Source organism: Orbicella faveolata, unplaced genomic scaffold, assembly GCF_042242905.1.
Source record: "Orbicella faveolata isolate gen_17 unplaced genomic scaffold, um_ofav_v1 contig_34, whole genome shotgun sequence".
Lineage (NCBI taxonomy): Eukaryota > Metazoa > Cnidaria > Anthozoa > Scleractinia > Merulinidae > Orbicella > Orbicella faveolata.
The window spans coordinates 31,831,298-31,855,851 of NW_028301563.1; the positions used below are offsets into that span (position 1 = coordinate 31,831,298).

Sequence of the window (24,554 nt, forward strand, 5' to 3'; positions counted from 1 at the left end):
AGGTACCAAAACCTCGTTTTGTGGGCGTGGCCCCAATTCACTTTCAACCCTAAGAGGCCAGAGGAATCAGTACATTAACTGACACCATGACATGTAAAAAGAGCGATAAACATGATCCGTTGAACACCTTCTACCCGTAAAGGTTTTTGAAAGCATTGTCAAAAATCTGCATTCTATTTAAATGGCTAATAGACCTTTTTAGCTCGGGCGGTTTGTTGCCCCATTTCACACCATGTGATTATACTCTTGATAATACTTGCTTGCAAATTTCAAATAGTCGCGTGTATATCAATGAATAAGTTTTACATGGATAGAACAATTCTCTAGAGAATATCACGTGGTCTGTTATGGGAAAACAAACCTCCCAAACTAAAAAAGTCTATTTCAAATAAAACGTAAAAGAGAGAAATCAAGGCACATTCTGCTAGTGCGGCTCCTATGTACACTACTGGTGATAACTGTAGCGGTGATCATTTTTGATAGAACTAGTACTACGACACGAATTTTAACCCCTAATCAGGTACAACGAACACCCCCTTTACTGTTACATGGGAATCACCCCGGGGTTTAACGCCTCTCGAGAACAACAGCCTCTAACCCAGGTCTCTAACATGAGAATTCATTCCAGGTTATGTTTACTGAGAAGGAAGCAACAGTAAACGGTCTCTTCCTAACTCCACTGGTTGCTGGAATTCGCAGACGAAGCTTTAGAAAGATAGTTTCCAATCAGTGCCCTCCCCCTTACTTTGGGTAAAAAAGAAGAAATAACAGAAGGAAGAATAGCGGCAGGGTAAGCAAAGCAAACCCACCCACCCCCTCCTCCCTAGCTCAAGGTTTGGAACCACCACTGCCAATGACTCATTCTACTCAACATGTTGTCGGGTTCAGACAGTTCCTGGATCTTAATATCATTCAACTGTTACCACCGTCCTTCAACAACTTTGAAAAGAATTTATTGCTCCATAGTTCATCACACAGAAGGAACTTCAACTCTGCTTAGTTTGTTAAAATTATATATGATTTGAAAGAGTCTCTGGTTTTGCCATAAACATTGTAACACGGTTGGCCATCAGTGTGGGCCCAACTTGCTTGATATAAGCGAGTCAACCATGAGGGGACCTCTTCATTTGAGCCCGGTCAACTGGGCTAGCTCGGTTTCAGAGATCTCGCCATTCTTCTCGTCGGAAAAAATTTCGACGTGTTCATACGGGTTGGCCAGGGTTCGAAATTTTTACAAAGAAAAGGGCGGCGAGGCAAGATTTCGAAAACCGAGCCAGCTCTGTTGACCAGGCCCATATGAAGAGCCCCCGAAACAACTGGGGAGGTCAAAAACTCTCAAGCTCCACATCCTGTACGGTCCTTGGGGAGAAGAGAACAAATTATCGCTTTGTTACCTACTCCCTATTCTTTGTGGTGCTAATATCTCGGGCACTCCATATTCGCACGGAAGGCTCGCTTTACCATTGACAACCCAGAGCAGAAGAAACTGATTTAATTAATACCCCCTTTAAATACAATCTTTTACAATAATATATCTCGGTTATTATACACGTTGCTGTAATATTGATGATTCTTAAAATAAGCAGTCTTTGATATTCAAAATAAAAGTTTAGAAAACATATACCTACAAAAAATAACCATCAATATAAAATAACCAACAGATAAAGCACATCTCCAAAAATTCATTACTTACACTGTAACAATGGCAGTGTATTTCTCTGTGTGAGAGGGATTTTTTACAATTACAAAAGTCTGCTCCAAAAAAATAAATTCATTTTCATTGTTTGCGCAACCGAGAGGCCTATTATTTACTATGTAGCATTCTCTGGTCAATGCAACATTTCAGTAAATAATTAGCTTTGCACTAGTAAATTATACCTAATTTGCAACCTAAAAAATGATTAATACATGTAGACGAGGGTCTCACTGGGGGGGGGGGGGGGGGGGAATTGGGATGGGAATAGCTCTCATGGTTGACGGTTATTTTAAAAGAGGAAATTTCTTCTTTGGGTTTAACTTAATATTAACTCTTGTTCTTCTTAAGTATTACCTAAGGTGTTTTGGAGGTCGTTTTGGAATTTCACGGAAGGAATAAAGTGAAATTTTGCCAACATACTCTAAGACCTCTAGAAAGAAGCCCATAGAAAATAGGCGCACTGATTGGTCAAAAATCGTGTTTCTATAACTCCATAAAAACACGGAACTAGCTTTAGCTGTTGACAATGAATGTTGGTGTGAGCAAAGAGAATTTACATTTTGATCATCAAAGTAAACAAGTTGTTTTCTTTATTTTGCCATCGCAGAATCTTCTCAAAGAAATAGGAAACATGTTTCTGATTGTTTCTAAATCTACCAGCGTCCTATCACGAATGCCGTTCTCTGATTGGCTACGCTACTATCTATCTGTCACTAGAGTGTTTCTGTCGAGGGAACTATCGGCTGATAGTTGCCCCGCAGAAATTTGATTTCTTAAAACAAATATTCTGCTTTGAGGGCAAACATGCTAATTTTAAGGAACATCAAATTTCCAAGGGACAACTATCAGACCGATAGTTCCGCGACATAAACATTCTATTGTCTTTATCGTTCACCACTAAATTTTCTTCCGCGCGCCAGTTCAAAAATCATATTGAATCATTTTCAACTTTTTAGGCGAAAGCCGTGAAAGCCAAATGTAAAATTTGAAAAAGAAAACAGACAAACACTAACTTAATACAATTTCAATTGTTTATTTTCTATACGCCTGCTTGTTTACAAAGAAATCTTCACGGACGAGTACTCTCCATTCGGGTATTTTCCTCGGGCGGGCACTATATAAATAGCCTCCATTTGACGCGGAAATATGCTCGGATATTTGTCGCGGACATTATCTGTTCCAAGAAGCGAACAGTTTTCCGAGAGCATAGCTCGAGGAAAACTGTGAGCTTTGAGGAACAGATTATGTCTAAGGACAAAGATCCGACCATATTTTCAAAGTCAAATGGGGGCTATTGTGTTCATTATTCTTCAAATATTTTTTCGCAACATGCGCAGTTTTCAGATATTCCCCAGTTTTAGCTGGGGAATATTCGTTCACGTGACGCGCTTAGCCCCATCGTGCTCGAGCGAAAATAGTTGATGGATTATAAACTCGGATATTTGTCCGCAAGACTGTCTGTTCCGAGAGGCAAACTGTGAGGTTTGAGCATATTTTCACACCAAATGGATGCTATTATGTTTATTATCCTTCAAATAATTCTCGAATATTTTTCTCAAATATTTCTCTTTCTTGAAAAGTGGTGAATATCACTCGGATATTCCCCAGTTTTAGCTGAGGAATATTCGTGACGCACTTAGACTAATCGCGCGTGTGCGAAAATATTCGATGACTCTCTGCGGATGAACACTATCGCGTCACGTGATCAATTATCTGTGATAGATAGTGAGTTGCGTAGCAGTGTGTCCTTGTTAACAAAATGATGGCCGCTTCTTGGCGTTTTTGAAGTGTTTGTAAGGCGGATTTAGATGAAGTTTTGAACGACTGGTAGATTGATACTAAAACAATTAGATTATTCACTCTCGATTTCTATGCATGATAGTTGTTGAGGGTGCAGCCCGAGCCAGTCAACTTCAACACATAGAAATCTAGAGCAATTAATCTAGTATAAATCTAACAGTCGTTCCAAACTTCATCTAAATCAGCTCTCCGGATACTTAGATAACGCAAAGAAGCGGTCGTCATTTTGTTAACAATTGATACTGCTACGCTGCTCACTATCTACATTACAATAGATAGTAAGTGGAGTAGCTATTCAGAGAACGGCATGTGTGAAATAACACTAGTAGATATACAGCAAAACTCAGCAAAAACACGGTACACGTATTCTATTTCTTAAATAATATATAATTTATAAAAATATATAATGAATGAGCCGAGATCAATTTTTTTTGACTGTGGCTATCGATCAAATGCGGGTTGAAAGCTACGATGCGCTTGGTCCTCAAAAACGAAAAGACCATAGTGTCAGCTTATAAACTAGTTTACAAGTTTGAAGATTCTTTGAGAGTCAGAAGTCTGTGATGAGCCAATAAAATAGTGAGATTCCAAAGACCTTGAAACCATTTGACGGTTAACATTGAACTGCCTCTTTTGACAGTTTACAGCAACAATTGAGGTTTCTTGACGGTTTTTGGTTAAATTTTGGGCTGTTTGACGGCTGACGGTTAACCCCATTGAGACCCTCGTAGATAGGGCTGCATTTTGAGCAAGTTTATTTGTTAAAGTAAATATCTTTATGTACAATCTTCTAATCCAAATCTCAGAATGAGTATCCGTTTATTATTTGCTATTCTAAATCTAATATTGAGTATTCTTTGTTATTATTTACGATTCAAAGAAAAATTTCTGAGGAAAGTCATGGGGTAAAAAAAAACTGATCTCTCAAAAAGAAATTTGAATGAAACAACGAATTCTCTTTCCTAGCCTGCGAACAGGTTCACGTTTGAGGAACACACGTGCAAGCAGCAAAGTTTAACCTCGTTCCCACTGTCCCCCTCTCTCACTCTTGGGAGGAGGACAGAGAGACCCTGGGAACAACAGAGATCAGAGATCAAGGCAGGCTGACTTCCTTTCTGCACCAGACTCCTTACTCGCTGACTCACACTTCGCCGCTCACACGTGTGACTAGAAGGTGAGCCGGCTCACAGGCTATCTCTTTCCTGAAGATGAAAACCAATGCAGAGACTTCTGAGAGGGACTGGAGGCTACCTGGAGCTCTTGAATTTACCCAGGCCACTGCACTGACTTCCAACATTTATTTGCTGAAATGAAAACACAATTTTGCTGTGTCAGTAATGCAACAGAACTACACGGGAAATATATCACATTAAAGCAAGTAAGAAAATATTTGCATTCTTCAACCATATCATTGTCTTACTTAATATCCCAAATTTCTTAGATGGACGAAATTCTGTTGTGAATTGAGGTTGCCATTTGATCTTTAATTAATTTTGACACAATGAGCAGAGAATAAATCCAGAATCATCAGATAAAAGATGCCAAAAACTCAAAAGATTTTCATGTAAATGCTGCACCAGGGAAAGAACCCTGTAAGAGAGCTGACTCGTGTCCAGTCTTCTTCATACAACACGTGGCGCGGCGAGAGGGGAAAAGTGCGAGGGGGAACAACGGGTACCCATCCCACCTTGCGGTTCCATCTCGCACCGTGCCAGCATTGTAGAAAGTGGTATGAAGACGAATGGGGACGAGTCAGGTAAGAGAGTACCCGCTAAAAGCTGTATTTGACTCGATAGCAAAACAAACCAGCATCAGCTGTTGACCAAATGATCATGTAGAATTTCTTCCTCTGGAATTAAGTTTGTGCATTTCTACATGTGTATCAGAACAAATCAAGATCTTGGTAGCCGAGGGTTGTCAATAGTAACTGTTCCTGAAGCTGTGTCTGACCTGACTGAATTGGAGGAAATTGACTTGTCAGATAATTATCTGGAAGAATTACCAACAAGTATTAACAAGCTGAAAAATCTGAAAACGCTGAGATTAGACGAGAACCAGTTGAGAGAACTTCCTCAAGCCACTGCTGAGTTGAGTAACCTGACCGTGCTTAGTGTGAGTATCAACCAGTTGTCTGTTCTACCTTCAAGGAACTGAGGGAACTGTACTTGAGTAGTAACCAGTTGACTTCATTGCCTGATGATGTTGGTGAACTGGAGGAGCTGGTATGGCTGAATGTGAGTAACAATGAGTTGACAGTTTTATCATCACACATCAAACATCTCAATAAACTCCGGGTACTGTTGTGGGGTGATAACCAGTTGACTACATCGCCTGATGAGATTGGTGAACTGAATGGAAGGAGCTGGTGTGGCTGAACGTGAGTAACAATGAGCTGACAGTTTTATCATCACACATAAAACATCTCAATAAACTCCGGGTACTGTTGTGGGGTGATAACCAGTTGACTACATTGCCTGATGAGATTAGTGAACTGAACTTACAATTGTTATCGGAGACGACGTCTTAGATCTTAGTAGCCGAGGGTTGTCAAAAGTTCCTGAAGCTGTGTCTGACCTGACTGAATTGGAGGAAATTGACTTACCAGATAGTTATCTGGAAGAATTACCAACAAGTATTAACAAGCTGAAAAATCTCTTACGGCTGACATCAGAGATGAACCAGTTGAGAGAACTTCCTCACGCCATTGCTGAGTTGAGTAACCTGACCGTGCTTCGTGTGAATAACAACCAGTTGTGTTCTACCTTCAAGGAACTGAGGGAACTGTACTTGAGTAGTAACCAGTTGACTACATTGCCTGATGATGTTGGTGAACTGAAGGAGCTGGTAAGTAGTGCTACATGATGTGAGTAAAAAGAAGCTGACAGTTTTATCATCACACATGAAACATCTCAGTAAATCTCAAATAGTCCTGAATACCGGACTTGAGTAGTAACCAGTTGACTACACTGCCTGATGAGATTGGTGAACTGAAGGGGCTGGAATGGCTGGATTTGAGAATGGAGACTGGAGACTGGACTTGAGTGATAACCAGTTGACTAAATTGCCTGACGAGATTGGTGAACTGAAGGAACTGGAAAGGCTGAATGTGAGAATGGATTACTGGAGACTGGACTTAAGTAATAACCAGTTGAGACTGGCAAATTGAATGAGCCCATAGTATTGGATGTGGGTAAAATCACGCTGACAGTTTTATCATCACACATAAAGCATCTCAATAAACTCTGGGTACTGTTGCTGAGTGATAACCAGTAGACTACATTGCCTGATGATATTGGTGAACTGAAGGAGCTGGAAATGATGCTTGTAACTGGAAATCCTGTAACACTGGAAGGAATGAAAAAGGTTGTGAAAATACAGAAGAAGATTTGAAGCCAGGCCTGGCACAAAACAGTATGTGTGTAGATCTGTACCTCTTAGGGATTCTTTTCCAAATTTCTGATGAGCATCCCTGTCTTTTTTATATGGGGGTCTCACTCCTCCCCAGGCCTCACACGAAAACAGTGGCACAAGAAAACAGAATTAATTTTACATTTAGATTAACAAAATAAATGAGGGAGTATCGTTTCCTTTCATCGCTGTGTTTTAAACAGGAAATAATAAAAATTTATTGCTGTTTCTACCGAGCTATAAGAAACTCGTAAAAGACTGAAAGAACTCAAAAAAGCACTCTCCTAATCTTTCACTTGCGTTTCTATTTGACAATTAGATTATGGGCTTGAGATTTCTGTCGCATGATAGTTGACGAGTGCACAGTCCAAATGAACTATCAAGCATAAGAAATTGAGGGCGAACAATCTAATTGTTTTAGTATAAATCAACAAGTTGTTCAAAAATTTATCTAAATCCTTTTCACTGACACCTCAGAAACACAAAGAAGCAGCCACTATTTTGCCAACAAGCGCACACTGCTACGCCATTCACTATCTACAATCAGAGAATGGCATTTGTGGTAAGACGCTCGTACATTAACACTCGATAGAAACACGGATATTTTTTGTTCAATGTTTGTTAAGGTCTTGCATGTCAAAATAAAAATAATCATAAAACAACTTACATTTTGGTAGCACCAATGCTTGCAAGTATGAAGTTCTTGTGTTACCTAGTGATGTTGCCACTAAACAGAACACTCTTGTTCACCAGCAATTTATTGAACAATCTTTCCTTTGGCTTATTACTATGAAATCTATTTACTACCAATCTTTGTAGTTCTACTGTCTAGCAATTCTTTGATGCTTTCTAAATTGAAGTTTGAAGCTAAGTCACACGTTGCTTCATTGTCAAAATTTGATTCTAAGAAGACTTGCTCTGCAAACCTGCAAAGAGAATAAAAACAAAACTGAATAACCAGATACTAGTAGCAGCTATTGAATTGTTGTTCAGGTCTAATTGATGGGAGGTATTAAATCATTCTACGATGATGAGAGTACAGGTAACCTCCTTTGAGCAGTTTGGTGAGAATCATTGAAAATATTTTTAATACAGATATTACTCTCCGTGCGCTCTAATTGGTCAAAAAACCATGTTTTATCAGAGCATAAAACCTAGAAAAGCGTGTTTTATTGTTTTTTTTGGCACATTACTTCTATATCATAAAGCCAAGGAAGAAGCATAGGCCGTGTATTTCACTATAATAAAACACTCCGGACATTTGAGAGCACTCGAGAATGTAGAAAACACTCATCTGCAGCTTGTGTTTTCTACATTTCCCTTGTGTTCTCAAATGTTCGTCGTGTTTTATCACAGTGCAATACACGGCTTCACCTTCTTTATTTGTTAAAGAAAAGCCTTATGATTCATATTATGCAACACAGTGGAGGATAAAAGGTCTACATCTTCCAAACTTATTCCAATCTGCTCACAATTTTGTCATAGTCCCTGTTATAATATAAACGGTATTCTATCAATATTTCCTCTTGATCTTACAATGTAGTTGCATGATCTGATCAGCTGAACAGCCATGTAAGAATCAGAAAACCACGTTTTACTATTTCAAGTGTGTTCAATCAAAATCATAAATTAGTGTTTTACACAACTTTGGCTTTATTTGTTAAATATAACTTAATGATAATTCTCTTGAATAACACAGGTAATTTACATTCCTAGGAGAGATACAAATTTGTTTACAATTACAACAAAATTATAAATCTCTGAAAAAGAGGAGCAGTTAACATACCCAGGAGCAATATAGGAAATGCTACACATGACAAACAGACTTAATGTATACAGTATGATGTACTAAGCTTTACCTTGTACGAGTTGAAATAATAAACATTGCCAACAAACTGTCTTACAACAGTGTGTTGCCCAAAGTCTCACCTTGTTTGGGTTGCAGGCTGACGTAGTGGACTTTATGAACACGGCCCAGCACAAGTGGGTTGGTGCTGATCACATCACCATCAGGCCTGATAGTAAGGTCACGGTGATTTGACTGACTGCTAATCACATCAATGTACGTTTTATAGCAGTTTGCAGTGGCATAGAGAATAACGTGATCACCCCATGTGCCATCTTGCTCCATGTTTATAAGATAATCAGCCCATGACTGATATCCATTGATGAAGTTAAACAGATCTGTTCCATCAGGCTGTAAGAAGGGAGAATGAAAAGGCTAACTTTAAACTGGGTTAGTCCACACATACTGGGGGTACACGTGTGATGGCAGAATGTCCCTCCTTAAAGTTACATGTATAACGGAGAACCAACTATTGAGATCTTTTCTCAAAGCAAATTATTTTAAGACAACTAATCCCTGTACATGGCAATGCCCAGTTTTCTGCCATCTTATCGGACTGCAAGTCCAATTCAAATGCTGACACAAATGCTGGAGTCTGATTACTTGGAACATATTTTCCCAAGCCACAAATCATTGTTAAGATATTTCAGCTCAAAAAAACAAAATAAAATACTAAACTTACCAGTTTTGGTTTCTTTCTGAGGTACTGCACTATGGATTGTCTTAATTCTCCATGCGAGATCTTGATTCCTTTCACAAGGTTCAGTTGTTCAGACAACGCATGAAACATGCAGTTCCCCGACCCTTCACTGTCAGAAATCACAAAGCCTTTGTCTGATGCAATTTTCTTCAACTCTGCTGATGGGTCAGTATTACTGTTGACCTTGCTTACATAGCGTTGAATTTGCTGAAGATTCATGAACATTTGCCCAGGCAGATCTAAAAAAAAGTGTGTGAATTAAGGTTACTGCACAGGGCTTACTCACTGGAACTTTTGGTTGAAAGGGATTTAAACAATATCCGTTTCTTCAAATCCTATTTGAGACAAACTGAGTTGGAAAATGGCAGAGTGTAGACTCACATGCATAAAATGGCCCTGTATTAAGTGGCCACCATCTATTAAGCAGCTAGTTTTCAAAGTCCTGATTTTTTGCTCAAACAAACACTGTATTTGTTACCTGTATTAGGCGGTCACCTCTATTGAGCAGCTATGACCACCCTGTGGCAGTCCTATGTTTGTCTTTCTTTGTTATTTTTACCTGTATTAAGTGACCACCCTCAAACGGAAACTAAGCCAAATGTCATTTTATGTGGTATTTTATTTTGTTTGAAATGCAATCCATTATCACTGATAAGAAATAACATGTAAAAAGCTACTGTAAGCTGATAATCCGCCGTTTAGTATCATTAACACTTTCCAGATGTCTGCAATGTGCTAAAGTACAGTTCCATTTCATTAGACCACACTCAGTGAGTATTTTAAATAATCCTGTTTTAAGCGGCCAGTTCCTCAAGTCGTGAGGGTGGCCTTTATATACAGGTTCGACTGTATACCTAATTTCAACCTTAGGTCAATTACCAATAAAACATTTACTGTAGAGCAATACAGAAAAATCTGACTAACTTTCAAACCAAAACAGCCCAAAAATCCATGTCTTTGGCTCCCACACACCCATATCACTCGTTTCTGGGAGTAATGCCTCCCCCTGTTCCCTTCAGTGTTGACAATGTTACTGCAGAAAATATTGCTACATCCTAGTATTGTTGCTACATGCTTACCTGGGGGTAACGGAGATTCACTTGTGATCTGTCCCACTGCAGCCTCTGCCGAGTCTCTACACTGACTTGTGGAATATGCTTCCTGACTTACAGGTTCTCCTGAAGCTATGACAAAGAAATAATTCAATTCATCAGTCTGTCTCCACACCCACTAGCATCTCTGCATGCTCACCTTTTATAGCAAGACAAGGCAACTTCACTTCACCCCCAATAGCTCCACCTCAACATTTGAGAAGTACAATTTCTTTGATCAAAACACTTGATAAAGAGCTAAGAAACTTATTGAGGGAAAGTAAAAAACACACACTTAGAATCACTCCCCCAGCTTTTCAGAAGGACCCCTTTACATAGTGAGAACAGACATTACATCTTTGCTAAAATCCCCTCCACCCTCACCCCTAAACTTTGGAACATATCTGGATTCGCTTAGAGTAAAATTTGTTCCATAACAATTAACAAAAGGACTAGAGATGGTTTGCTGCATGATTTTCTGGATATGCTGTGAAACAGATGAACAAACAGGAGAAAATAACACCAGAAAAAAAACAGGTGAGTCTTACTTAGGTAACATAATTATTGATCATAACAATGTAAAAAACAATGAAGTCAAAGCCTTACCACGAACCAAACTCCACATCTTCTCAACAAGGGCTTCACACTGTTTCTTCCAACTGAACTTCCCTTCATAGGATGCCCGTAGTCTTTGAATCTCTTGCAGTCGCTCTGCTCTGTCTTTCAGACGTACAGCTCTAATTGCCTTGGCCCAGTCTTTAGGGTTAGCAGAATCCACCACAAATGGCTTACCTGGTGGTAGAGTGCGCAGTGTATCTCCAAATCCCGAGTTTCCACTCACAAGAATGGGAAGACCAGCAGACAAGGCTTCCAGTGCAGTTAATCCGAATCCCTCTGTCCTAGACGGCATGATGACAAGGTCAACTTCACAAAACAACTTTTTCAATCTTTCCTTACTTTGTATATATCTTCGGACAAACAGCTGATTTCTAGAGATTCCACTTTGCAGCAAGTTTTCAGCAACTTCCTCCTGTTTCCCATCTGGTGCACCGACAAACACCAGATGATATGAGCTGTCTTTCAGTTCAACTATTGCTTTAGCTGCAATGTCGTATCCCTTGAGACTGAAGTCTTCAGGATCACCACGGCCAAAGGTTAACACCTTAAACTTATCACACTCACTTGCTGCTTGTCTGATGTCTGAAAACTCACTAAATGTGCCAGGTGTCAGCTGAATGATGTCTTGGTGTTTCTTGCAAAAGCGCAGGTAAGAGGAGTATGCCTCTGTCAACTTGGGTCCAACTGCTGCCACAACATCTGCCAATTCACACAATTCTATTTCAATTCTGCTCTTCTCTTCACCTTTGGAAATGGCCTTTGGATAGTTTTTGTGCATTCCGAGTTCTTCAGGAGCAGTATGCAGTACTTGGACCCACTTACATTTGTGTGATTTTCTGATGAATTGGGCTTGTTTACCAAGCTTACCTCCATGGCCCACTATGATGTCAATGGTAAGGTCTTCCGGTGGGGAACTCAGCCAGTCAAGGGGGTCATCATAGCCTGGACGTCTCTCTGCTTCTCTAATGGACACTTTGTGGTTTTCAGCAGTCCTCTTCCCTTCTTCAGAACAGGAAAACTGTGGTACTAAGAGGGTGACTTTTACTTGCTCATGTTGGGCCAATTCTGTGGCAAGCTCTCTGTTTAGGGTTGACAAGCCTCCCTTACATGAATCCCACTCACTGGCCAACAGAGTAACACTCAATGCTGTACCTGAGTTCCCTTGATTCTCTTTTGCTGGTGCACCTTGTGAAGTGGCAACTTTGGTAGAAAGACTCAAATCCTACAAGAGAACCACACCTACAATTAAAGCTGGATGCTAGATCAACCAGTCTCAGGGTTTGAGACTTAGCAGGGTCACTGTGTTGTGTTCATGGGAGACACACTTTGCTCTCACAGTGTCTCTCTCCACCCCAGTGTATGAATGTGTACTATACTGAGTATAGCAGATTTTAAGTTGTGGGTAATCCTGCAATGGACTACCATCCTCTGAGAGTAAAAAAAAAAAATGCTACAGGAATGGAGATGAACTCTACCAGTATGGGACTCTATGCCTGATGGAGACTTTTTAAAATAAGACACAATAGGTAACCAATAAGCAAAAAAAAAAAGAAATGGTTCTGCTGTGCATAGCTTCTCAATGATTATTTTCAAAATTAATCGGTCAAATTGCAATTTTTTTCCATAAACTGGCCTTCATTCAATCATTTCTCCTTGGGATATAATTTAACCTTCAACTTTATATATAGCATTGTACAAAAGACCTGAAAGCAAAATAAATCCTAGAGGGGACGGGGGGAGGAGGAGGAAGAATTACTTGAGAAAGGGGTAGTACTCAAGGAGGTCCAATCCCTCAGCCGCTAAACATTTTTCTCAGAAAAGCTGATCCTTTTCGATTCCCTCCATACAACATGGTACCTAAGGAGGGAGGGGGATTACTCAAAACAGTTTTTTGATAGGAGTTGCTGGTGCTCCTTTGACATACTACAGTATACAAAGGAAAGGTTACCCAACCCTCTGGACTACACTGGTAGAATTTCTACAGGATCCTGAAAGAGGATCCCACAGGATCTTGTGTAGTATCCTAAATGATTTTGGACAGGATCTCCTTTCATTCTCCAGCATCTTAACTAAAACACCATTCCCAGTTATCATCCAAACAAATCCTTCAAGATCTCACAGGATCCTGTGATGATTTAAGCCACTTTATTCTTCAACTTCTGAAATCACTAGCTCCTTTCAGACACAGCTTGCCTGTATAGTCCTTAAAGGGGAGTCCAACACCAACTGCTCCCCCCCCCCCCCCCCACCCCGCTCCCAACCCAGGTGAAACATGGATGGCCTTTTCTCGTTAAGTAGATTTTCATTGAATATTTACCTGGCTAGTTTTCTTCAACAACCATTTCTCCAGTCCACAGACAGTGTGTTCTTTACCCCAGGGCTTCCTAGTACAGATCAGTGGTTGATCCTCTTTCATTTTAAGGAGGTGGAAGCACTCCTCATCGACACATGACACTCTTCCATGGTTAGAACACTCTTGACCAGCCCTGTCTCTCCCTTGATGACAGTATGGGCAGGCTACGCACAACTCATACTGCAGTCCGCTCAGGTATGGCAGCTCCTGTGACAAGGTTTGCATAGTTCTCTCTACAAACTCCCTAACTAGTGTAGGTAGTTTTTCCAACTTGTCTGCTGACACCTGATGACTTTGCATTCTTTGCCTTAAGACGATCTTAATGAAACTCTTCTTGCAAATGAGAATGAAATTATGGACTTGCTTCCCAATAAAAAAACAAGCTCCATTTTGGTACAGCATGGGTTGCTCCATGGGCCAAGTCTTCTTACAACACCAACGAATGGTTTGCGACACAAGCTGTGAGAACAGACCATGAGGGACAAAGCCATGCACAAAGTGGAGATACAAAGGACAAGGATCAGTGTGGGATGGCTCTGTTTGACAAAAGTCATCAGGTGATGGTTCAAGTTGAGCTGGTACAAAGTATTTTACATCACTTGGGGAGGGTGAGAACTTGGCAATCAAACCAAACTGCTCCATCATGTTCAAGATGTCATCTTTGATAACACCTTGTTGAATAAACTTGGAAAAGACATGATCGACGTGTTCCATGCAGAGGATGCCGTTTTTCTTCAGTTCATCCCAGTACTTGGTGCGTATAGGATCCTAAGGAAAAACATCAGAATGACAGTTAAATGTACATGCATAAAGCTACCTGGCTACTTTAGCCACACATGACGCTAAAGATTTTATTGACAATGGCATCCTTGCAAGTACAGTAGCAGCCTCTCCAATGGGGAATGGTTTTATGTCAAAACTACATGTAACTGTTCTTAATTAAAACCCAGATTCTGGAACATATGTTCATTTTAAACATACTGAGAGATGTTTCTTCACGTAGTACTATTACATTCCTAGCATATCATAAGTTTACTGAGTGGTTCCAACGTAGATATAACAATACAATGTAATGTGACAAAATATTTAAATCACCTCCACCCAAACATGTTGTATTTAAGTGAACATGACACATGCGTTCTAACGCACCCCTAGCGAGTCAAAACGCGATTTTGCCTACGTATTAGCCATTGTTATTCATAACCAATATTCCTTTTGTGATGCACTGTTATGGCCAACAAAGCAGGACTCCAGCTCAAACAAATGCGTGATTCCACGCTAAGCAAAATTCAAATCAAAACGCAGAAAATTAACAAGCACAGTTGGAAAATACAGCTTTGTACCTCTTCAACTACAGTAAGGTACCCTGATTTTGACAAGATGACAAAAAATTGCGAACACTTTTACATCAAACCATCGCTAGTTAGCCCAAAAATTTGAGCCCGTTAAACCCTACACAATTTGAAAATATTTATAATTGATATTTGGTTTTCCTAACTTGGTAGCTGTTAATCAATTAATTTACATGTGTGTAATAGGCACTGCATCATGTAGAATGACATCATTTTCTGAAGGGTTAGCCAAATTAATAGAAAGATGAACAAATACATGTTTGTGTATATACCGTACATACTGTAACTTAATGTTTTTCAGCTATACAAATATTATAAAAGTGACAACAACCACTCTAGGAAAAGATCAGGTAAAGGTTAAACACTGCAATTTCTAACATTGAAATTATTTTACCTACCATTTCATCAAAGTGTGGAATGGTTATCAGCTGCTTCAATAGCTCAATCAGCCACTGAGCCTTCAGAACAACTGTACTGCGATGCTTGATAATCATACCAAGGCCATGGTAGAAACTGATCATGCCAGCAAACTCATCTGCATCTTCTATAAAGCAATGCTTTTTGGCATAGCTTTGGAGTTGCACCAGATTTATGTGAAAAATCTGTTTGGCAATCAAGGCTTCAATCACCTTTTCAAACAGAAACCATCTAAAAGAGATCAGAGAAAATGAATCACATTACATGACAAGCCATTATTTCTACTACTTACCTTGAAGATCACCATACTATTCACAAATGAACAAGTTTTGATTAACGTTTGACAACTACTTTAAATCCTTGCCATATAATATTAATGTTCTCATGGCTTTCATGACAAATTGCCAACAATGAGAGTGCAAGAACTATAAAAGTAGATTTGTCGAGATCATACATTTGTATTCAAACAACAGACATGTGTATCCCTACCTGTCCACACAACAGTTCTTAAAATTTGATTTGCTGTAGTTTATGAAAGCCATCAAAATGTTGTCACAAACAGGGGTTTCATTAAGGTTGGGCATCCTGCAAATTGACTGAGCTGTGACAACCATTTTTACCCACCAAAAAGAAATTGCAACAAGGATGAGGGAAGAATTAATTTCTTCTGTTGGGTAACCCGAAAAAAATGACCCCCAGTCCGCGAATCCCCACTACAGACCGGGTCCGCGGACTACCTATGGACCAGTCCATGGACTTCCCCTACTGACCCCCTCTACGGACCACCCCCCCAAAATATAATAAAAATAATAAATAAATATTTCAGTTACGGGTTGTCCAATAGATTACCCGTGACGGCGAAATTTCGAACTTTACATTGTGCAAATGTAACAGACCTGGATTCAGGCTCGGGTGCAATTTATATCATTACACATTCCCATTTCCTTTGCTGTGGCCATAAAGTATACGAAAAAGACACGTACGGGGAACCCTCCGGGAAGCCTCGAAATTTGTGTTCTTTCCCCTCTGCCGTTTTGTTCAGCCCATTCTCCTGTGGGTTCGTGAACTCGTTCCAGGCTTCCCAATTTGCTCAGCGGAATAACAGATACAAACAAGAATAAATGGCCTAAAAACATATCTTCCATAGCCAGATTGAGCCACCAATGGAAGGTATGAACTTTCCTTCTTACCATCGGCATCTCTACGCTGAAAACAACTCTTAGGCATTTTTTTTTGGGGGGGGGGGGGGGGGAGGAGTGGGGTGTTAAAAACCCAAGTCTGTTACATTTGCACAGTGTAACACTCGAAAAATCACCGACACGAGTCTGAATATATTAGACAACCCATAAGTGAGATCTTCATTTATTATTTTTACACTATTTTAGGGTGGTCCGTAGAGGGGGTCCGTAGGGTAGTCTGTGGACCCGGTCCGTTGTGGGGGTCCGCGGACCAGGGGTCAGTGTTTTCAGGTTACCCTCTTCTGTTTTATTCCCTAAAGCCTCGGAGCTAAGTTAAAATTTTAATAGATTGAAATTGGTCTATTTCTTTTCCTCCAATGTCAGTGCAACAATACCTTGCTGATTTAAAAATACTCAAAAAAAAGACTATAAGTATTTATTATTTACCTGACAGGTATCTCCTCCCCCATATATGGCTCCTGTCTCAACACCTCCATGATTTTGTTCCGCAGTTCTTGAATGTCATCTGTCTTCCCCTCTTGCTCTGAAAATGAATAACATACATTTTGACACTGATCCTGTGGTCACACATAACTGAGATATCCTTACAGTGTGGATGTAAGTATCTTGTAAACAGGTTCAAATCTGGTGTCATGAGAGCATGTCTCATAAATACTGTTGCTTGCTCCACGAGCAAGCAACAGTTAGCAAGCCCAAAAGAGAGTCTGCTCTGATCTCTGTGGAAATTCATTTCCAACCTTATAAGAGCTCTGGTGACCCAAAGTGGAGCACCATATGCATACTGATAAGAACCCATGAATTGCTTTTTTCACGGTCATCACAGCCATCACGGGTGTGTACGCACAACAACGATAACGCCGTGTAACATAAAGGTCATACTCCAGCTATTACAGTGTAGGTCAAGGCATATGCATGCAGCCTTAATTTAGAGTGTACATCTTTGATATCGGGCATCCATGTTATGGTCAATTGATACCTGTCAAACTAAGGTGTCCACTGACCAGTATCACGTGACCATTTCGTGAACTAATAATTTTATTTAGAGCTCATCGAGGTCTCATGTTTTTTCTTTTAAGTTGACTGCTCTCCAGGTGCTGGTCTTCAATTGGATCACAGGCTCAAGCCAGGTTTACTTACTGTAATAAGGAGCTCTGCTCTTAGGCATGGCTATATCTATATATTAAGTAATTAATCAGTTTTACACAGCAAGACATTAGTACTTTAATACCTGTTTGAAGTTTTCGTTCCTTTGGACCCTGCCAAAAGACTCTCTTTATCCTATTCCAGAACAGTGAGCTTGTGTTATCAATGCTGAACAACGGTGGGACCACATGTTTCCCATATTCCTTACCAGAAATCCTCTTCTGTATTTCTGATTTCATCTCTGTAATGTCTTGAGGAGATTGTTTGTCAGCATGTGTGCCTACAATGAGTACCGGGGGTCGCAGATAGCGCAGCCTACTTCCAGCATCAATATCTGGTTCTCCTTTCACTTGTGTAATACTGTGAATTGTAGCAAGCCAGGATAGCAAATTCTCCAGATTTGTTTCACTGTTTGGGTTTTTCAGAGGAATGTCACAAGTACCTTGTCTAACACATGGCTGAGCTTGTGCGAGTAATGGCTTGTTGAGATTGTGCACTAAAATATACAGTGCATGTGACGATAAAAAAAGAGGGTGTGAGGCATAGTACAGCTGCTGTCCAGCAAAATCCCACACATCCATACTTACAACAGATTCTCCTTTGGTGATATCACCTTTACTGTCGCCTTTGCCTCTAATATACTCTAGCCACTGTTGAACATGTTTTGTAATATCAACTGGAGGTGAAGTGGCATCGATCATTATCTCAGGCTCATTCAGCTCAATTTCACTTCCACATTCAGGGAAATGTTCACCATTATGGGGCTGCTTTGACACTGCTTTTGCTTTTCTTGATGGTGAGGCAATTTCAGAGTCTACAATCTCCTCAACCTAGAATAGATTGCCAAACAAAAAGAATAATTATTAATGACATAATTAAAAGTAAGTCACAGGTACTCAGAAAAAGACTCTGACTGACAGTTCCATGTCTTCCAGACACCATGCATTCAGATGGAAATTTCCTCTGATTTTAATGCTCCATCATTCCAAATATTTAATTGTAGTTAACTCACTCTAAGACAGGCAAGCATTAACTATCTACCTGAGAGATTTGATCTGACATTAGTCCGAAGGAAGTAAAATGGAAGCTACCCAGTAGAGCAAATACATCAGCTGAGGTTGTTTGTTACATGCTGCACACTAAAACAAAACAGGAAGTGCTTTAATTTGTTCTTAAATTCTTAGGTGATAGTTAACCTGTTTCTGCTGCATTTGACATGTCTGCATTAAATATACATTGTACCTCTAAACATTTAACTTTATTCAAACCTTCTGCCTTCTGGGATCATGTCTGTCAGCCCTAAAGTCTTTTCCTTCACACAGTTTCTCAGCCACTATCCTTGATATATCTTTAGAACACTCTAGCAATCCTGGTTTGTTCTCATTGGTGGAATGCCAGTTCTTAACTTGTTCAATTTCAATTTCACATGTTGAAGCCTGTACTTCAATTCCCTCAGTACTCTGTTGTTTAGGGTCAAATGGCAGGCCCAAGAGACTCTTCTTTAGACTGGTTTTACCAGCACGATCCTGACCAATTAGTAATATGCGGCCACGGTAAACATTCACAAAGCCATCTCTTAGAGCCTTTTCATAAGCCAGTTGTGCTCTTTGTCCTTCTGCTTTTTGTTCAAACACATGATCTAACATAAAAATTCAAGAAAAATATTCTTGTCAATTAACAAGAATTATAATTAAAGTGTAGTTTATAATTCTTATAAAAAGCTTCATACATGTTAATGCAAACTGTATAACATGAATGGGTAAAAAATTACCATATTTACCCTTGTATTAGTCGATCCCATGTATAAGTCGACCCCCAATTTCTGAGGCCAAAAGCTAGATTTTCTTAATTTCCAGGTACGAATTTCTTGGAAAACATATCTTGTATTTCTTAGAATTATCTTTCAGCTACCACAGATATGTGAACAAATCACAATCAGTTTCAACAAGCAGTTTCAATAAGCTTATTATGGCACGTATACAAGCGTTTTACCCAGTTTCGCAACACATGTGCATGTGGGCTTTTCGACTATAATTTTTGTCAAATGCTCACAAAATCAAACATAAGGATTTCAAACGAACCTTTCCGAGCGAAGAGATTAAAAGTGGCTTTATAAGACAGGCAAAACACCAAAGAAGCTCAAGACTTTCAAATCCACTCCATAAACAAAGTGCAACGCATGTGAAGGGAACTTGGTAGCCAAGCCTTGAAATCAGTCGATTACTGGTACAGAAGTCCTCGCACTCGTATCCTGCCAGGTTACTAAGCAGAGAAGTTCAAAGCGCGCAAGATGTTTTCTCCGAATGGCTTTACTACAGCTTTATTTACAGGAAAAATATCGGTTCGTTATGACAAAATTAAGCCAGTGAGTGTCTATGAGATTCAGGTTAACATTTGGCAGACCAATGTTAATGCATTTTAACTTGAAGCTCTGATATAGAGAAAAAGATCGCTAAATGAACTCACGCTGAAAACTGCACCACTGTTTATTACATGTTTGTTAACATTGAAAGACAATTATTATGCTAATTATTTGACTGGCACTTGGATCTCAAGTTTTGACCCATGTATAAGTCAGGGGTGAATTTTTGGACTAATTTTTAGGTCTTGAAAGGTTGACTTATACACGGGAAAATATGGTAATACTTTTGTGTTCATGAAGAGGATGGGAATTTCACACCTTGTAAACAAGATATTTTTTAACCATTTTGTAGGTGTTATATAAACACTAATTGTGTAAAAGTTGCAATCATAAATGAGCTGCATTTCCAAGTTGAAAGCTCAAAATTTTAAAAACATAGAAAACCTATGAATACAGTCAAAGTATTTCCATTCTCTGCCAATTTGAATTTTTCTACATTCTGTACAATTCATAGTGCAATTAGTAATCTAAGATGCTCTTTTGGTTAAGGTTGACCTTCAATTTCACTCAAAACCATTGACACAAATATTGATAGCCAAGCATTGAGAAAGAAGTATATGTGTTGTACAAATATTACCAAATTTAATTTCCATAACATCAAAAATTTTTTATACTCCTTGACAAAATTTTAAAAATGTTTTAAAACTCACAAACAGAAACAAGGATGCCTATATAAATCATGCATTAAAATTAACCTTTCAACAATAACAATCTTAAATAAGCTAAATTTATTTAATATAATTCTTCTCAGGCTAAAAGATACACTAAATGGTCAGCAGCACATTTGTAATTTCTAAGTTAAACTACATGTTCCAGTATTTATTTCATTCACTATAATCCTTAACTGACAAATGGTCGAAACATCTTCGTATATTGGTAGCTATAAATGTCGTTTTAACGTTTAAATAGAGTCAGTGTCAAACAAAACTTTGAAATATGTATACTACTCCTTGACAATTACTTTTAAAATGTTTTACTATACTCATGAACAGTAACAAGGATGCCTATATCATGCAGTTGAAGTTAAACTTTCCACAATAACAATCTTAATAAGCTTCATATATCTATTAAATATACTTCCTCTAAAAGATACACTAAAAGGTCAGCAGCACATTTGCAATTTTGTAATTTCTAAGTTGAACTATTTGTTCCAATATTTATTTCATTCACAAGACATAAAATAAAATACAATTAATGAGCATTTCATATCTTTACCTCTAATATCTGTGTAATTATAATACTTCATCTTATTCTGCAGCTTCACAACCTTTCTCATTTCTTCCAATGTTAGAGGATTACCAGCCACAAACAGCCACATCAGCTCCTTTAGTCCACCAATCTCATCAGGCAATGTAGTCAACTGGTTATCACTCAAGTACAGTCCCCGGAGTTTACTGAGATGTTTTATGTGTGATGATAAAACTGTCAGCTTGTTGTTACTCACATACAGCCATCCCAGCTCCTTCAGTTCACCAATCTCATCAGGCAATGTAGTCAACTGGTTACCACTCAAGAGCAGTCCCCAGAGTTTACTGAGATGTTTTATGTGTGATGATAAAACTGTCAGCTTGTTGTTACTCACATTCAGCCTTACCAGCTCCTTCAGTTCACCAATCTCATCAGGCAATGTAGTCAGCTGGTTATCACTCAACTCCAGTATCTCGAGATTCTTGAGATGTTTAATGTTTGAAGGTAGAACGGACAACTGGTTGTTCCTCACACTAAGCCAGGTCAGGTTACTCAACTCACAAATACTGTGAGGAAGTTCTCTCAACTGGTTTCCGTCTAATCTCAGCCTTTTCAGGTTTTTCAGCTTGTTAATACTTGTTGGTAATTCTTCCAGATAATTATCCGACAAGTCAAGTTCCTCCAATTCAGTCAAGTCAAAAACAGCTTCAGGAACTTTTGACATCTCTTTACCAGTCAGATTCAAAGCCCTTTCTCCGAAAACACTTGTGAAAATCAGCTCCCTGAGTTTCTTGGCAGAAATGTTCTCCATCTTCAATTTTTACTATGATACTTACAACTGTTAATGTTTTAACGGTTCACAAGTATCTGAAAACACATGAAAACAAAAATCAAAATCAATTCATGAAGCCTCTAGTGATTTTACATACGAGAGGAATCTGATAGAAATCCCATAACAATTAATCAGGCTAAGCAATTTGAGTTTATTAGCTCTTATATATTGGCTAAACAATATAAAATTAGCAAGAATGTCAGTATTAAATATTAACACAGCCTGCAAGAAGCCGTTACTAAATACGATGATTAAATTTAGAAGACATTTTGAAAACAAACGCCTTAGCTTACAGTAAACACCCGTGTATAAGAACCTAGTGATTTAAGAACCTACAGGCTGAAATTGGGCATTTTAATACCCAAATATATAAGAACCTATTTAGGCTGGCAAAGAACAATAGGTTCTTATACAAAAAAACACTCTTATTTTGTAGCCAAAATACTGGATTTTAATTGATAGAAATTGTGAAATTTCTGAGAAACACCATGAAAATTATTTGTTTAATTGAAAATCTTTTAAATACAGAGTATAGAATACTGTATAAAATTATACTGGTGTAGCCTTGGGACTTGAATCTGTAGAGTGCCCTGACTTTTGCTCATGTGAAATACACATTACTGCTTGTCTTTTTCATTCCAACTGTAACAGTGATACCCAAAGAAAATGTTTGTTCTTTCTGTGTACAGTACAATGCATCTTTATTTCAATACGCAAGAAAATTAATATTTTGTTTCACATTGTATTTGATTATTTTCAAATTGGTTCAATTTTAATTCCCTAAATTGGGTTTTTATTTATTTTTGCTGTTTTTATTTATATATTTATATTGCTGTTAACAATTTACATTATTATCAAATACAACTGTAAATATGGTAGCCTTTGATACTGAATTTATTATTGTTTAAAAAATAAGGCTTGGCATTTTTGCGGTTTAAAATACAAATGTTCAACCATTATGACATACTAGTACTACAGTAGCTCTCTGAATGGTATCACTATGACAACTCCTACAAATAAGAACCTACTAAAAACCTAATCAGCCTGAGTTCGGAAAAACTACCCCAAAATATAAGAACCCATTCAGCCTGAACCCAAAAATTCTAGGTTCTTATACGCGGGTGTTTACTGTATCGTCGTTACATGGAGCGCGCTCTGCGTTCGTCCATTACTCCGTTCAAAATCTTGACCGCTTCAACTTCAACTCAATCTAACTTTCACTAATGTGCTTTATAAATAAGTTTACCGCTCGCTGTTTCACTGCTTTTATGCCATAAATAAGGTGACAAACTTCAATTCGAAGTTCCCGTTTCAAGGAATTCAAGCCGAACTTGATCTCACTACAAGAATTCAGCTTACAGAGCCTGTTGCTCGTTTACAGGTACCAGGCGTTATATGCAGGCTGAGAATATATAATTCACGTTAGGTGAGCATCTGTTCATTAAACATATCTTACCTTTGACTGCAATAACAGAAAGAACCGATTCCTTTCGATGTCGCTGTGTTGAAATACTTTCCCTTTCGAGACAACTCCCAAGGCTCCGTAAATATCTCAAGATCTTTGGCTTGTCAAATGGGGTATCCCCGGGTAACCCGAAAACACTGACCTCCGATCCGCGGACCCCCACTACGGACCGGATATTTCAGTTACGGGTTGTCTAATAGATTACCCGTGACGGCGAAATTTCGAACTTTACATTGTGTAAATGTAACAGACCTGGATTCAGGCTCGGGTGCAATTTATATCATTACACATTCCCATTTCCTTTGCTGTGGCCATAAAGTATACGAAAGACCCGTACGGGGAACCCTCCGGGAAGCCTCGAAATTTGTGTTCTTTCCCCTCTGCCATTTTGTTCAGCCCATTCTCCTGTGGGTTCGTGAACTCGTTCCAGGCTTCCCAATTTGCTCAGCGGAATAACAGATACAAACAAGAATAAATGGCCTAAAAATATATCTTCCATAGCCAGATTGAGCCACCAATGGAAGGTATGAACTTTCCTTCTTACCATCAGCATCTCTACGCTGAAAACAACTCTTAGGCATTTTTGGGGGGCGGGGAGGAGTGGGGTGTTAAAAACCCAAGTCTGTTACATTTGCACTCGAAAAATCACCGACACGAGTCTGAATCTATTAGACAACCCATAAGTGAGATCTTCATTTATTATTTTTACACTATTCTAGGGTGGTCCGTAGGGGGGGTCCGTAGGGGTAGTCCATGGACCGGTCCGTAGGGTAGTCCGCGGACCCGGTCCGTTGTGAGGGTCCGCGGACCGGGGATCAGTGTTTTCGGGTTACCCAGTCAAATGAGCCAATCATAACCAGGTGAGGAAGGGTGTGGAGACGTGAACGAAGTGGACCGAAGGCTCACGGCTACTAACAAAAACACCACGAGGAAAAAAAATTTACTGACGGGGAAAAACAATAGTTTTTTTGTCCTTTAGAAAATTGACTATTAGAAAAGTTATGGGTGGGGGGGAGGGGTGATT

The 24,554-nt window shown here is 39.1% G+C and overlaps 1 protein-coding gene and 1 pseudogene across 2 annotated transcripts; one reads left to right on the forward strand and one right to left on the reverse strand.

Moving 5' to 3' along the window:
- Positions 1-931: 931 nt before the first annotated feature.
- Positions 932-23,630, reverse strand: LOC110057502 (uncharacterized). 2 transcript variants are annotated; one of them, XM_089271251.1, is made up of 14 exons: positions 23,522-23,630; positions 21,261-22,100; positions 18,892-19,262; positions 17,709-18,453; positions 16,907-17,003; positions 15,263-15,512; positions 13,477-14,280; positions 11,148-12,381; positions 10,530-10,634; positions 9,433-9,689; positions 8,834-9,101; positions 7,572-7,830; positions 5,637-6,841; positions 932-4,800 (listed from the first exon to the last, which is right to left on the reverse strand). In XM_089271251.1, exons 2-12 carry the CDS (start codon positions 22,042-22,044, stop codon positions 7,808-7,810), a joined length of 4,938 nt encoding a protein of 1,645 aa, XP_089127377.1. In that variant the 5' UTR covers positions 22,045-22,100; positions 23,522-23,630; the 3' UTR covers positions 932-4,800; positions 5,637-6,841; positions 7,572-7,807. The 2 variants fall into 2 exon arrangements, with proteins under 2 accessions (XP_089127377.1, XP_089127378.1); XM_089271252.1 differs by lacking the exon at positions 23,522-23,630 and adding an exon at positions 23,312-23,430.
- LOC149105779 (uncharacterized) lies at positions 5,065-5,871 on the forward strand (annotated as a pseudogene).
- Positions 23,631-24,554: the final 924 nt, after the last annotated feature.